Source organism: Apodemus sylvaticus, chromosome 6 (genome assembly GCF_947179515.1).
Source record: "Apodemus sylvaticus chromosome 6, mApoSyl1.1, whole genome shotgun sequence".
Classification (NCBI taxonomy): domain Eukaryota; kingdom Metazoa; phylum Chordata; class Mammalia; order Rodentia; family Muridae; genus Apodemus; species Apodemus sylvaticus.
Window position 1 is genome coordinate 5,376,230 of NC_067477.1, and position 16,845 is coordinate 5,393,074.

At 41.6% G+C, this 16,845-nt stretch overlaps 1 gene segment (V, D, J or C); it reads left to right on the forward strand.

The window, feature by feature from the left end:
- The first annotated feature begins 11,588 nt into the window (after positions 1–11,588).
- On the forward strand, positions 11,589–12,263 carry LOC127686815 (immunoglobulin heavy variable 2-5-like). The segment is given in 2 exon segments: positions 11,589–11,671; positions 11,757–12,263. Coding segments are annotated over 2 exon segments (408 nt in total).
- The last annotated feature ends 4,582 nt before the right edge of the window (positions 12,264–16,845 follow it).

A 16,845-nucleotide genomic window follows, 5' to 3' on the forward strand; every position in this document is an offset into this window, starting at 1 on the left:
TTCCTGATCGGTCCATTGAGGAAAGTGCAGTGTTGAAGTCACCCACAATTATTGTGTTAGGTGCAATGTGTGCTTTTAGTTTTAATAAAGTTTCTTTTACGGAAGAGGGTGCCCTTGCATTTGGGGCATAGATGTTCAGGATTGACAGTTCTTCTTTTTGTATTTTTCCTTTGACCAGCAAGAAGTGTCCCTCAGGGTCTCTTTTGATGACTTTGGGTTGAAAGTCAATTTTATCTGATATTAAAATGGCTACTCCAGCTTGTTTCCTGAGACCATTTGCTTGTAAAATTGTCTTCCAGACTTTTACTCTAAGGTAGTGTTTGTCTTTGACCCTGAGGTGTGTTTCCTGTAAGCAGCAAAATGTAGGGTCCTGTTTACGTATCCATTCAGTTAGTCTGTGTCTTTTTATTGGGGCATTAAGTCCATTGATGTTAAGAGATATTAAGGAATAGTGATTGTTACTTCCTATCATTTTTGACGTTATTTTTTAAATTTGAATGCTTAACTTCTTTTGGGTTTGATGAAAGGTTACTATCTTGCTTTTTCCAGGGTGAAGTTTCCCTCCTTGTATTGGTGTTGTCCTCCTATTATCCTTTTTAGGGCCGGGTTTGTGGATAGATATTGGGTAAACTTGGTTTTGTCATGAAATATCTTAGTTTCTCCATCTATGGTGATTGAGAGTTTTGCTGGATATAGTAGTTTTGGTTGATATTTGTGTTCTCTTAGAGTCTGCATGAGATCTGCCCAGGACCTTCTAGCCTTCATAGTCTCAGGTGAAAAGTCTGCTGTGATTCTGATAGGTCTTCCTTTATATGTTACTTGGCCTTTTTCTCTTACCGCCTTTAGTATTCTTTCTTTGTTTAGAACATTTGGTGTTTTGATTATTATGTGACGGGAAGTATTTCTGTTCTGGTCCAGTCTGTTTGGAGTTCTGTAGGCTTCTTGTATATTCATGGGCATCTCTCTCTTTAGGTTAGGGAAGTTTTCTTCCATAATTTTATTGAAGATATTTGCTGGCCCTTTAAGTTGTAAATCTTCACTCTCATCTATGCCTATAATCCTTAGGTTTGGTCTTCTCATTGTGTCCTGGATTTCCTGGATATTTTGGGTTACAAGCTTTTTGCATTTTGCATTTTCTTTAACTGTTGAGTCCATGGTTTCTATGGAATCTTCAGCATCTGAGATTCTTTCTTCTATCTCTTGTATTCTGTTGTTGATATTTGTATCTCTGTCCCCCGATTTCTTCCCAAGGCTTTCTATCTCCAAAGTTGTCTCCCTTTGAGTTTTCTTAGTTGTTTCTACTTCTGATTTTAGATCCTGGATGGTTTTGCTTAGCTCCTTCACTTGCATGTTTGTGTTTTCCTGTAATTCTTTAAGAGATTTTTGTGTTTCCTCTTTCATGAGCTCAGCCTGTTGACCAAAGTTCTCCTGTATTTCTTTAAGAGATTTTTGTGTTTCGTCTTTCATGACCTCAGCCTGTTGAGCAAAGTTCTCCTGTATTTCTTTAAGTGTTTTTTGCATTTCCTCCTTGTTGGCTTTTGTATTCTCCTGGATTTCTTTCAATGATTTTTGTGTTTCCCTTGCAAGGGCTTCTAACTTTTGATCCATTTTCTCCTGAATTTCTTTATGTATGACCTTCATGTGTTCCTGTACCAGCATCATGACCAGTGATTTTAAATCCAAATCTTGTTTTACTGGTGTGATGGGGTATCCAGGACATGTTGGTAGAGGAGAATTGGGTTCAGATGTTGCCATATTGCCTTGATTTCTGTTAGTGACGTTCCTGCGTTTGCCTTTTGCCATCTAGATCTCACTGGTGTTAGTTTATCTTGTAGTGCTGGACTCACCAGTGCAAGCTGCCCCTTCCCAGTTGGCCTCTGGTGCACAGCTTACCTCCTGCACTGCTTGTAGAAAGTGTGCTGCTGCCCAGGCTGTTCAGATCCCAAAGCAGGCACCCGAAGGCTCCCGCTGGGGCCCGCTGGATTCACTGGAGCACACTGACTTCTTCCAGCTGGCCGCCCGGAAGCCCAGCTAGCCTCTTGCAGGACTTGGAGATGTAATGCTGCCGCCCAGACTGATCTGGATCCGGAAGCGGAGAGAGTAGAGCTAAGGGCTTCTGCCTGAGGCCTTGCCCCAGATTGTTTCTGTGGAGCAGATGGAGCCCGTGTGCACTCCCAGGGAGTGCCGATGGTGTATGCTACTGTGACCTCCCCTGTGTTCCGCTCATTCCGCCGGGCAGCCGATCTGCCAACCGGGCTGTCGCACACAAGGTTAGCCTGGCCGCCCAGTCCCTGAGTCCAGGCAAAAGCCTGGGAGGCCAAGGTCCGAGCAAAGTTCCCCTAGGGCTATGACTGTTAATTGGGTTTGCCAGGTGACTAGGATGGCAGGCGTGCGCGCCCGCGCTCCCTGAAAGCGCCGGGAGAGTCTGCTTTGCTAACAATCACCTGGGCGGGTTGACTCACAGATGGCCCACCAAGCCGCCCAGTTCTTGGGGTCAGTCCTGTGCCTTTTGGGGCCTGGACCCCCGCTTTGTTAGCCTTATGCTATGCCTGTTACAGGTCTGCCCGCCTGAGCTCTCTGTCGTCCTGCAGGCAAAATGGCGGCAGCGCGCTCGCAGGCCTGGGCAAAAAACCTCCTGGTTGGGTTGGCACCCCGATGGCCCCCCGACCCGCCCAGGGCCTGGGTGCAGGCCAACGCCCGTCGGGCTCAGACCACCGCGGTGTTGGCCTCGGATTATGTTTGTGTACCTCAGTCTGTCCGATTCCTGGAGTACGGAACCAAGATGGATGCTCCTCTCCTGACTGGTGGGAGGCCGAGTTCTGAAGTGGCCTCCGTGCAGGAAAGGCGCCGCACAACTGCAGCTGCTTGCTGCCCGGCTGGTCAGCGAAGGTCAGTGGTCATGGGCGCAGGGCCTAACTGGTCCCTGTGACGCCTTGGTTCCACTGCTGATGGCCCTTCAGCTGGAGCAGCCACTGCTGCCGCTGCCGCCGCCGCCGCCGCCGCCGATCATCTCTCTCCCTGCCAACTTCTGAGCAAACAAAAAGAAGCTGGGAAGATTCCAGATGTCCCTCAACAGAGGAATGGATACAGAAAATGTGGTATATATACACAATGGAATACTATTCAGCTATTAAAAACAATGAATTCTTGAAATTCTTAGGCAAATGGATGGAACTAGAAAGTGTCATCCTGAGCAAAGTAACCCAGTCACAAAAGAATGTACATGGTATGCACTCACTAATAAGCGGATGCTAGTCCAGAAGCTCAAAATAAACAAGCTACAATTCACCCAGCACAGGAAGCTCATGAAGAAAGAGGACTTAAGTGAGGGTGCTATGGTTCCTCTGAGAATGAGAACATAATACTCACAGAAGCAATAAGGGAGGCAATGTGTGTAGCAGAGACTGAAGCAAAGGCAACCCAGAGACTGCCCTATCTGGGGATTCATACTATAAACAGTCACCAAACAGAGACACTATGACAAGAAGCGTGTACCAAAAGGAGCATGCCATGGCTGTCTCCAGAGGGGCCCTTCCAGAGCCCTACAAATATAGAGGCAGAAACTAGCAACCAACTATTAGACTGGGCTTGGGATCCCCAAAGGAGGATCTGGAGGATGGTCCAGAGGAGATGAAGGTGTTTACAGCCCCATGGGAAGAACAATGACTTCAGACACTCAGACACCCCAAGACTCCCAGGGACTGAAACATTCACCAAGTGGTACACATGGTTCCAGCCAAAAGTGTGGCAGAGGAATGCCTTGTTGGGCATCAGTGGAATGAGTGGTCTTTGTTCAGGTAGGGGCTCAATAGAGGCCCCAACAAAGGTAAACAGACAGGGGGTGAGGGGAGGTGGGAGTGTGTCAGGTAGAGGGGCATATAAGTGGGGGCAGGGGGTGGGAGAAAGGCTTAGGAATCTTTGGGTAGGGGGGCTTTTGGTGGGGGGAAATTGGGAAGGGTTTTGCCATTAGCAATGTAAATGAAGAAGATACTCAATAAAAAAAATAAAAGAAAAACTGGAGGAAGATAAAACAAAGCTACTTCACAGTCCTAAAAATTAAGTGAGTTCTAGGCATTTTGCTAACTGTGCTTGCGTGGTCTGGCATTAGTTCCAGGCTCTTAGAATGTCAGAAATATTAATATCAGAATGCATATCTGCAACCTTCCTGCCAGTTGCAAGTTGAACACTCATCTGAATGGAAAGATAGGATGATTATAGGAGAGATGGAAAGGAAGTCTCTGAGACAATGGTTTAAAATAAGAGGGCTGTTCAGTGAATACAATGGCAGTCTTGAATTTAGTTCCCATAGGATATATCTCTATCTCTATCTCTATCTCTATCTCTATCTCTATCTCTATCTCTATCTCTATCTCTATCTCTCCCTATCCCTACCCCTACCCCTACCCCTACTTCCTACCCCTACCCCTACCCCTACCCCTACCTTTACCCCATCCCTATCCCTAACCCTATCCCTATCCATATCTATGTCTATATCTATATCTATATATCTTATTTAGGGTATTACTGCTGTGAACAGACACCATGACCAAGACAAGACTTATAATGGTCAACATTTACTTAGGGCTGGCTTATAGGATTAGAAGGTCAGTCCATACCATCAAGGTGAGAGAGCAAAAGCAGACTTGTGAGTTCTACATCTTCATCTGAAGGATTCTAGCAGAATACTGGCTTCCAGGCAGCCCACACTCAGAGTAAAACACTTACTCCAACAGGGCCACAACATCTTATCGTGCCCCTGTCTTGGCTGAACATATACAAACAATCACATTAAACTCTGTGCCCTCCCCAGACTTGTTCAAACATTTGAGTCTATATGGGCTATACATAAACATAGCATAGTGCAAAAATGTATTTAGTCCAACTTGTAAAGTCCCTGTAATCTATAGTCATATAAAAAATGTTTAAAGTCTAAAGTTCAAAGTCTTTTCCGAGATAAATACAGTCTCAGAAGACTGCATTAACTGCAATTCCCAAAGAAAGATGGGAAACAAACTTGGCAGACTCAAAACTCTCCATCTCCATGGCTGATGTCAAAGCAATCTTCAGATCTCCAACTCCTTGATCATCTATGTTGACTGTAACAAACTTCTTTCTCATGAGCTGGCTCAATTCCCTGTTAGTAGCTTTCCTCTGCAGATAATTCATTACTCTGGTATTGTGAATGTCTTGTGGTCTCCAATGGCACTTCAATGTTACAGCTTCTTGTTTCAGTGATTGGGATCCAGGTATGAGCTTCTGTGTTCCTCCTAAGGGCTGGTGTCATTTCTCCATGTCTAACCTCTGTAGCACTCTAAGCTTAGGCTGATCCCCTCTACTACCCATGATGTTCTTGGTGATCATCCCATTGTAATGACATCCCCAACACAGTGGGAACTACAACGGCTTTACCAATAGACTCTCATAGACTCTCTTTATGGTGCCATTCCTCAACTCCTTTGCATGACCCCTTAAGTCCTGGACCATTAACTGAAACTGAGGCTGTATTTTCACAGATGACCTTCCATGGCCTCTCACAGTGCCAAGCTCCAGCTGTTCTTCATGAAGCCTTCTTGCCTTCCAAATCAGGAGCATCTGGATGACTCTTACAAATTACCAAGTACATGTGCTGCAGGAGGTACAACTCTGGCTATTTCTGAAGCACACCTTCTTTGTACCCTCAGAAAACACTTTCCAGAAATTTTCATCTCATTGATGGCGGCCTTTTTTTAATCACCACTAATTTCTTAGCTTCAGCTAAGCAGCATCAATTGTTCCAGTAATTCTTTTAAGTCTGGACTCTAAAGCCATAGCCACACAGCTGAAGCTGCTGAGTTCTTGTGCTTAATGGGGATGGAAAATGGCCCCTTTGTTCTGTTACATTATCACCATATTTCTGCTTTCTAAATTCAGTGCTACCTACACTTGGCTGTCTTGGAACTTGCTCTGACAACTCAGTTTAAATTCAGAGATCTACATGCCTATCTCCTAAACACTGGATTTAAATTTCTCATCTACCAAGCCTGGATTCAAGTTTTTCTTCACCTAGACTGTGCTAAGACTGGCCTTGAACTCAGAGAACTGCTTGTCTTTGCATCCTGTGTTTAAAGGCTTGAAGTACCATGCCTAGATCTAAACATTGCTGGGTGCGATCTTTCCCCAAGAACAATAATCCCTAATGTAATATCCTTGAACATAGGATTCAGCCCAATTTCATTTCCCAGTGCCCCTTTAATGTTCAAACCATATATTTTATATTTCCCCCTTTTCAGCTTGCTATACATGTTTAAAATGCTCTTTTTGAGACTTAACCACAGAACAAAGTCTATGTTAGGTGTAGTTAATAAGTCTCTTCACTTTAGACTCAGGCAGACTCTTTAGACAAGGACAAAAATTAACTGCATTCTTTACTGAATACCACAAATACAGTCTCTAAGACACATATTGAAACACTTAAAGCAACACATTTCCATATTTATTCAGGTATAACCTACTAAGCCACACTGAAAACATTGCAATGCTTTCCAAATCCAAAGTTCTCACATCCACATTATTCCAACCACAAGCATGGTCAGACATATCAAAGCAATACCCCAGTCCATGGTACCAACTTCTGTCTTATTTAGGGTTTTACTGCTGTGAACAGATAGTCTTATAAAAGACAAGATTTCACTGGGGCTGGCTTACATGTATAGAGGATCAGTCCATTATCATCAAGTCAGGAGAGTGTGACATCATCCGGACAGGCATGGTGCAGGTAAAACTGAGATTTCTCATCTTCATTTCAAGGGTTCTAACAGAATACTGGCTTCCAAGCAGCTAGGATGAGAGTCTTATAGCACCCACCCAGAGTGACAGACCTACTCCAACTGAGCCACACCTTCTAATCATGCCAATCACTGGGCCTAGTATATACAAACCCTCATAATATATTTTACAGTATAGTGGGAAAAAAGTCATAACCTGGCAGAGACAATGGCTAGCATACATTGGATATTTATTCCCATCCAGAAGTCTCCCAGTTGCTTCCTTTAAGATAAATAGAACATTTAACCCTCCTGCCTTGACTTTGCCTGTCAGACAGACTTTCACAGAAGTTGGAAAAATGGCTCCTGACACAAAGCCACATAAGTGTAATTCCTATACAATGGACAAAAGTAATATTAAATCACTTTTCATAGAACTCAGTTATCAACTCATTGTATGTCCCTGCTCTCTGAGGTAGATTATAAGGTTATATGTTAATATCTAGCCCCATAAACGTGGTCCCAGTCCCAAAAACATTTCTACAGCCACTAGCCATTAGAGATCATGGACCTATTCTGGAAGATTATCAATTCTCACAATTTGTTGTATACCCCGTGCCCATCTTTGTCCTATAAAATATTTTGAACGTGTTTGTCTCTACATCTCCATGTATTTCTTGTGCTTGGATCCTGTTTTTTCTTTTTTTCTGATTGTTTATTATTTTGTCTTGTTCCAGTTTGTTTGCTTTTAGTCTTGCTTTTTTAATATTTTTAGGTTCTGTTTGTTTTTCTAATTAACAAAAGGAAGGAAGTTGATTTGCAGATTATCAGGAAGGAGTAGAAGAAAAGAAATCAGTAACCAGAATATACTTCAAGAAATTTTTCAATAAAAATAGTAAAGTTTAAGAAAATTAATAAATTAAAAGATTCTGAAATTCTCATTATTGTGTAAATACCACAAATATCCAATTTTGTATACTTTATGTTTTATTTCTGTGGTTAAATTATTTAAAGGGGATTCAGAGGCCAGGACTCAAAATACTTAAGAATGAGGTATATGTAAAATATATAATGCCAATTTGTAGTGAAATATGGAATTAAATGTTGGGGTTTTAGCTGGTTGTGTGTGTGTGTTTTGATTTTTAGTAATGAATTTTCCAATATTAATCTTTGGATGCACAGAGTAATCTTTTCTGGGAGAACTTATTTTTTATATAGGAGTCATTTTTTTGCTATAACCTTTAACAGAACAATATTATTTTTTTTCCTATATCCCTAACCTATCTAATCACTGGTTCTTGGTCAAGCAAACATTTTTAGGTATGAGTTCCATTTCACAGAATGGGCCCTGAATCAAATCAGATGTTTGTTGATTATTCCCTCAAGATTTCTATTATTTTTGAAATTGTGTAACTTGTAGGCAGGAGGCAGGACACTATTCAGAGCAAAGTATTCTTAAAGCTGGTTTCCTGTTTATTTTTCTCCATTGATAGCATGTTGTGTACCTTCCAGTATCATAAACATTAATCCACAATTGTGAAGGTTTATATTGGAACCAGTTCTCCCAGTTCAACAATTATTTAGGTATTGTCCTATTGAGGGTGATCCCTGAAGTGGTCATTCAAGTCATCAATCCACGAGAAGAGATGAAACTGAAACCTTAGTATGGATTGACTTCTTCACCCTGAATGAGACTTCAGAGAGCCAAAGAATCAATAGCTTACTATACATATACACTGCAGATTTAGGAAAAGGTCCTGCAGTCAACAATTCTTTCTTTTTTATTTATTTTTATTAGATATATTCTTTATCTACATTTCAAATGATTTCCAATTTCCTTGTCCCCCTAGAAGTGTCCATAATCTGTATGTGCTCCCACAGTTCCCCAGTCAACCCCCTCCTGCTTCCCTGTCCTCATATTTCCCTACACTGCTGCATTGAGTCTTTCCAGGACCATGAGCCTCTCCTCCCTTTGATGTCCAACAAGGCCATCCTTTGTTGCCTATGTGTCTGGAGCCATGGGTAACACTATGTGTACTATCTGGTTGATGGTTTTGCCCCTGGGAGTACTGGGTAGCTCATATCATTTTTCCTCTTATAGTGCGGCAAACCTCTTCAACTCCTTGGGTCTTTGCTCTAGCTCCCCATTTGGGGACCCTGTGATCAGTTCAATGCCTGGCTGAGAATATCCCCCTCTATATTTGTCATACATTAGCAGAACCTCCCAGGTGACCGCTATATACAGCTCTAATCCGTAAGAACTTGTGGGCATTGATAATAGTGTCTGGATTTTGTAACTCTATATAGGATGGATCACTAGATGGGGTAGTCTCTGGATAGTCTTTCTTTCAGTCTCTGCTCCATACTTTGTCTCTGTATCTCCTTCTGTGGGTATTTTGTTCCCCCTTCTAAGAGAGACCAGGATATCCATACTTTGTTCTTCCTTCTTCTTGAGCATCATTTGATATGTAAATTGTCTTCAGTCACAATACTTTATCACTCCAATTCAAGATGTACAATGAAGTAATGGTGTGACTATGTAGAAACCTCTTTTACAACTACTTTGGTATTTTGCATGCTATCAGAGGAGAAATATAATCATTCACCTAGCTACAAGCCCTGTGACTCATCTGTCTGTGTAAAATGCTGCTGCAATAGCTATAGAAATATTGTGGATATAGTCAACTATAATTTGCTTAGATTAGAAACTCAGTCCCTAGGAAGAAAGCCAACTCCGGCATTACTAGGTTTGGCAATAACCTGAGACTTAATAGGCCATTGTCCTAGAAAAATGCAAAATATTCTTTTTTCTGATAAAGAAACATACATTAAATTGGTTCATAAAGATATAACCTTGTATACACTTAAATTTGTGCCTAACTCAACAAGGATGAAGGAAACTTCTTGCAGTATATGTGAGCTAACACAAAGAGCCCAAAATGGACAATGTGTAGAGAGTGAGAGATATTGGGGTACTCTTCCTACAGGGATTGTTGCCATCAACTTCCTCAGAACTCAGCGAACTATGCAGATAATAAAGTGTTAATATTGGAAGAGCCACAGCACAGCTTGCTCCTGTGGCACAGAGCTTAGGCTTCAGTCCTGAGGCCTCTGGCGGTAGCTCTCAGACCTCTCCGCTTCCGGATCCAGATCAACCTGGGCGGCAACACCACATCTCCAGGTCCTGCAAGAGGCAAGAGGGGCTTCCGGGCAGCCAGCAGGGAGAAGTCTGTGTGCTCCAGTTAATCCAGCGGGCCCCAGCAGGAGCCTTCAGGTGCCTGCTTTGGGATCTGAACAGCCTGGGCCACAGCACTTGGTCTCCAGGAAGTGTGGGACACCTGGTGTGCACCAAGAAGCAGTCTGGGAGCTCACAGCACAGCTTGCTCCTGTGGCACAGAGCTTAGGTTCCAGTCCTGAGGCCTCTGGTAGTAGCACTCAGACCTCTCCGCTTCCAGATCCAGATCAGCCTGGGCAGCAACACCACATCTCCAGGTCCTGCAAGAGGCAAGAGGGGCTTCCGGGTGGCCAGCGGGGAGAAGTCAGTGTGCTCCGGTGAATTCAGCAGGCTCCAGCGGGAGCCTTCAGGTGTCTGCTTTGGGGTCTGAACAGCCTGGGCAACAGCACCCTGTCTCCAGGCAGTGCAGGAGGTAAGCTGTGCACTTGAGGCCACCTGGGAAGGGGCAGCTTGCACTGGTGAGTCCAGCATTGAAAAGACCAACTAACACCAGTGAGAACTAGATAGCAAAAGGCAACCGCAGGAACGTCACTAACAGAAATAAAGGAAATATGGCAACATCTGAACCCAATTCTGCTTTACCAGCATGTCCTGATTACCCCATCACACCAGTAAAACAAGATTTGGATTTAAAATCACTGGTCATGATGCTGGTACAGGAACACATGAAGGACATACTTAAAGAAATTCAGGAGAAAATGGATCAAAAGTTAGAAGCCCTTGCAAGGGAAACACAAAAATCATTGAAAGAAATCCAGGAGAATACAAAATCCAATAATGAGGAAACACAAAAAACACTTAAAGAAATACAGGAGAAATTTGGTCAACATGCTGAGGTCATGAAAGAGGAAACACAAAAAATCTCTTAAAGAATTACAGGAAAGCACAAACAAGCAAGTGAAGGAGCTAAGCAAAACCATCCAGGATCTAAAATCAGAAGTAGAAACAACTAAGAAACCTCAAAGGGAGACAACTTTGGAGATAGAAAGCCTTGGGAAGAAATCAGTGGACATAGATGCAAATATCAACAACAGAATACAAGAGACAGAAGAAAGAATCTCAGATGCTGAAGATACCATAGAAACCATGGACTCAACAGTTAAAGAAAATGCAAAATGCAAAAAGCTTGTAACCCAAAATATCCAAGAAATCCAGGACACAATGAGAAGACCAAACCTAAGGATTATAGGCATAGATGAGAGTGAAGATTTACAACTTAAAGGGCCAGCAAATATCTTCAATAAAATTATGGAAGAAAACTTCGCTAACCTAAAAAGAGAGATGCTCATGAATATACAAGAAGCCTACAGAACTCCAAACAGACTGGACCAGAACAGAAATACTTCCCGTCACATAATAATTAAAACCCCATATGTACTAAACAAAGAAAGAATATTAAAGGCAATAAGAGAAAAAGGCCAAGTAACATATAAAGGAAGACCTATCAGAATCACAGTAGACTTCTCACCTGAAACTATGAAAGCTAGAATATCTTGGGCATCTCTCATCATAGACTGATACCTTGTGAGTTTAAAAACTTAAGTATACTATCAGAGGCAGCACCTGGTGTAGGAATGCAAATCTCTCCTGGATCCACCCAACCTTGAAAAGCCAAAGCTGGGCCTGTGTACTCACTAGTGTGCAGCCATGGACAGGCTTACTTCCTCATTCCTGCTGCTGATTGCCCCTGCATGTGAGTACCGAGACTCCCTAAGGGATGAACTTTTCTATCCACACCTGTTCCATTCTTACCTTCTCCCTTTTCTTTTTCTCCATAGATGTCCTGTCCCAGGTTACTCTGAAAGAGTCTGGCCCCGGGATATTGCAGCCCTCCCAGACCCTCAGTCTGACTTGTTCTTTCTCCGGATTTTCACTGAGCACTTATGGTATGGGTGTGGGCTGGATCCGTCAGTCTTCAGGGAAGGGTCTGGAGTGGCTGTCAGTCATTTATTGGAATGATGTTAAGTACTACAACCCATCCCTGAAGAGTCGGCTTACAATCTACAAGGACACCTCCAACAACCAGGTGTTTCTCAAGCTGGCCAGTGTGGATACTTCAGATACTGCGAAATATTACTGTGCTCGGAGAGCACATTGGCACAGCCTCAGTTTTCAGCTCTACAATATTTCAGGCTGTTGATCTGCTTTGTTCCTTTCTATTATATCATAAGCAGGTACAGCCACAGCTTTCCTGCTGTCCTCTGTGGTTTCCCGTTTGCTCTTGGGTTATGACCTTTCTATTCCATTTCTTCACCCTAAGTCTCTATTATAATGTTCATAAATTATTTTGTCTGTGTTTTATTTTATAAAGCTGATGCATGTTTGGTGCTTAAACCAGGTAGTTCAGAGCTATGGTTCCACTCAGTCTTAGGCTTCAAATTTCCACAGTGAAAAATTACGAATTATTATAATGTTTATCTTCAATAAACAGCTGTATATAATGAAGATGGGAATTACTGGATGAGTATACTCAAATTGAGTCATCGACCAAAGAATGTCCATAGATACTCCCACATAATTCAGGGTATTTTGAAGTCTACTTTTTGCTCCCCACAAACTAATTTTAAGATCACATGGTTCAAGACAACACATATATCTCACTGAACACAGAGAAGTTGATTATGTCTCCATGTAGAAGTTTCATTCCTACTGATTAGTGTTCATAGAACTGTAGGTACTCTGTATGGCATTAAATGAGAGAGGTAATGACCAATATGACTCTAAACCATGTTATCTACAATAGTTACCTGTCTGTGGGATATGTTGATATAATAGGAGATCAAACATTGTGGGATCAATCATTCATTCTTTGATGGAATAAAGGCCTATGAGATTAGGGTTAAGGTTATCCATGGCTGATTCTGCTACAATTGCCATGAAACTGAAATTGCATAGGCCATGGCCCTAAGAGAAAATCATATGCCACTGTTCTGATAGAGCAACATATCAATAAAATCATTTTATTTACACTACCTTACACTTAATCCAGTAACTCATCTACCTATTATTAGAGACATGTTTTGCAGTAGATGTGAAGCAATGGAGAATCAGAAATGGACAATTTGTATAGCAGTGGTGCTAAATAAGTTTTCCTCATCAAATCTTCCTCCCAGGGCTAAAGGACCATTGCAAAGGAAGATTATAATAGTTAAGAGATGTTGGATTACTCTAAAATAATGAAGTCTTATCCAGACACAGTAGAATTGATACACATATAAACTCACATAGACTATGGGAACAAGCACAGGGCTTATATTTATTCAAGACAGCGTGACTCTCTGCAGAGAGAGGGAAGTGGACATATGTTCCCACCACTAGGTAAGCATCTATCAGCAGCTGGTACTCATCTACAATGGAAACATAGTCTTTTTCAGTGGGGTCTTACTCCCGTATTAACCACACTTGATGTTAGGCCCTATACCCAAGAAGTGGCCAAATAAAACCAACACAATGGAATATTTGTAGAGTGTTTGTCTCATATAGCTTTACTTAGGCAGTTTGTCTTATTAGTTTTTTCATGTATATTTGGTTTCATATTTTGTCTTCTTTTGAGTTTGTGTATATGTTTATATGTATGTATGACAAGACAGGGTGGATAGTAATAGAGAGAAAGGCAGACAGAACGTGATTCTTGTTTTACCTTTTTGTTTGTTTTTGGTTAAAGAGTGAGAAAAATAAGGGGTATAAAATTGGATTGGTAGCAAAAGAATGAGGATCTAAGAAAATTTGGGGAGAAGTAAAGTGTGATTAAAATATATTGTTAATAAGATATTTTCAATCAACAAAGTTCATTTAAGTCAAACAAACTGGGCAAAGGCCCCAAATCTCATGTACCTGTTACTTTTCCATAAATGAGAACATCATGGAAAGACAAAACATGTTTGTTTCTTTCTAGCATGTTCGTGCACAACCAGGTTGAAAAGTTTCCAGTAATTTCTTCTGGTCAGTTGTCAATTGTTCTGTTGACACATCTCTTATCATTTCTGTCTTCCTGAACTGACAATAATCAGGTAATAATCTATGGAGAACATTGCATGTTTCACTGCTCAGACATTTTCTCAGACATGTACAGAGTCTTCTTAGGGCAATGTTCCTTTCCACACATAATCAAGTATAGCAACAGCCAAACGAGTCTCTGTTACTAAAAACAAAGATAGGTTTCCATTGATTTATAGCTTCTTGTCCTTCATCACATCATCAGGACAGGAGCAGATGTCACCAGCTAGATGAAAAGGAAGAAGCAGGCAGGACAGAAGAAGTAATTAACAAGCCATTTGTCAGAACATAAGATTGATATAGATTGATTAATTTAAGATTTAAGACTATTTGGGAGCAAGAGTATGATAAGACTTAAAAGTATAATTAGTAAATATAAATCTTGGTCTTTCTATTTAAAGCTAGGGCAGGCAGAGTAAAACTATACTCTTATACCCATGTTAGTGTCAATGTGAGCCATTTATCTATCATAATTGAGTCAATAACTTTGAAGCAGAAGTGTTTGATCACATAATCAATATCTAGTTCTTAGGATATGAGCAACATTCCTGTTGAAGAACTCTTTTGTTTTGATTTGTTTATCCAAAACAGTTTCTTTGTACAGCACTGCTTGCCCTTGAACTTATTTCTATAAACAAGGATAGCCTTGAACTAAGAGATCCACATGTCCTTATCACCCCCTTTCTCACCCATCCTCCCACCCACTCCCATCCTGTAGTGGCATTGTACAGGTTCAATGGAGCATTGAAAGCCCACAGGCCCTAGAGCCTCTCCTCCCACTGATGTCCATCAAGGCCATCCTCTGGCAATATGTGGCCAGCGCCATGGGTAGTTCCATGTGTATTCTTTGGTTGGTGGTCCAATTCCTGGGAGCTTCAAGGGTCTAAACTGTTGGCACTATTGCTCCCTCTATGGGACTGTGATTAATTTTTTAGAAATGGGAACTGCAGGAGCTGCCTCCAACTGCCACCAAGGAGGAACCTGGTTTCAAGAGAGACATTATAGTAATATTGGCACAACTTAAAATCACTGATGCATAAACCATCATCCCCAGGTAAACTAGAGTCATTTTTCTCTTCAGTGGAACTCTGTAAACACTGAAGTTACATGGATAAATTTTTCTTTTTCTACAAAATGTTTTTTTAATTAATTATTTTTATACACTTCATATTTTATTCCCCATCCGGCCAACCACTGTCCACTCTCTGACCTTTCCACATCCCAAACCTCCTTCTCTCCCCTTGTCTCCACATGGATGTCCCTACCCTCCCTCCCTCACCTGACCTCTAAACTTCCTGGTGTCTTCAGTCTCTTGAAGGTTATGTGTATGATCTCTGAATAAACACAGACCCAGCAATCCTCTATTGTATGTGTGCTAGGGGCCTCATGTCAGCTAATGTATGCTGCTTGTTTGGTGGTCCAGTGTTTGAGAGATCCCGGGGGTCCAGATAAATTGAGATTTCTGGTCCTCCTACAAGGTCACCCTCAACATCATTCAGCCTTCCCTAATTCAACAGTAGGGGACAGCTTCTGTCTATTGGTTGGATGCAAATATATGCATCTGACTCTTTCAGTTGTTGTTCGGTCTTCAAGAGTGTTGTCATATTAGGTCCCTTTTTATGAGTACTCCATATCCTTAAGACCTTAAAACCTCCCCTTCCCCTGGATCCCACTTTGACCTTTTCTCTGAACCTTCTTTTTCTTGAGCTCCTCTCCATTTCCATCCCTGTAATTCTTTCAGACAGGTACAATTATGGGTCAGAGTTATGACTGTGGGATGGCCCGCCTCTCCCTGATTTGAAGCCCTGTCTTCCTGCTGGTGGAAGGCACTACAAGTTCCCTCTTCCTACTTTCAGGTGTTCTTTCATGAGCATGACAGTGCAACTTCAGTTTAAAACATGAAAAACCTATTTTCTGGGAAGCTTGTGACCAGCAGATGGCACAATGAGGCCACCAATCCCCATAAAGTTATGAGGTGCATATTGAGAGGACTTTGTGTCCTCTGTGGGCTTCTTTATTAACTGTGCTGAGTGATCTTCACTCTGGTGATTAACATGATGTCTCCATGCTCAAACACAGTAAAGATTCTTTGATAAACAGTTTGCTGATTTATGTTCATTTGTTTTTATTTGTTTTTTATAACTTTTTGGAAAAAAATCAATACAATTTATTCTAAAAACTGATTTCCCCACCACAAATATTTCCAGATTCTTCCTACCTCCAAACTCATGCCATTGCATACCTTTTTCTCTTTCTGAATATAAGCAAAAGAAAAAGAAATGTAAAGGGGGATTAAAAACAAACAGAAACAAAAAAAGACATGCAGAGCAAGAGAGAGAGAGAGGGAGGGAGGGAGAGAGAGAGGGAGGGGGGAGAGAAAGAGGGAGAGAGAGAGAGAGAGAAGAGAGAGAGAGAGAGAGAGAGAGAGAGAGAGAGAGAGAGAGAGAGCAATAAAATCACAATTATGTAGTCATGGTATATGGGCAAAACATAAGTGAGGAAAAAGGAACTGAACAAAACAGTATTAGGAAATAAGTCTGCAAAATACCATTGAGTTTTGTTTTGCTTTTGTTTTTGCTTTTTTTCTATCAACTGCTAAGCATGTCTCCATGACTAAATCCCCTATGATATTCCTCTAGAGAAAACTAATTATTCCTTTACCCATGAGTATCAGTTCCAATTTTTTTCTGGTTAGGACTGAGATCCTGTGATAATTTCCTTCTCCTACCTTGGGGATTTTATCTGGGTTGACTTGATTCAGGCTCTGTGCCTGCAGCTACATTCTCTGTTAATTCATATGTGCATCAGTCCCATTGTGTTTGGAAAACACTCTTTCCTGGGGTCCTGAATCCATTCTGGCTCTTATAATTT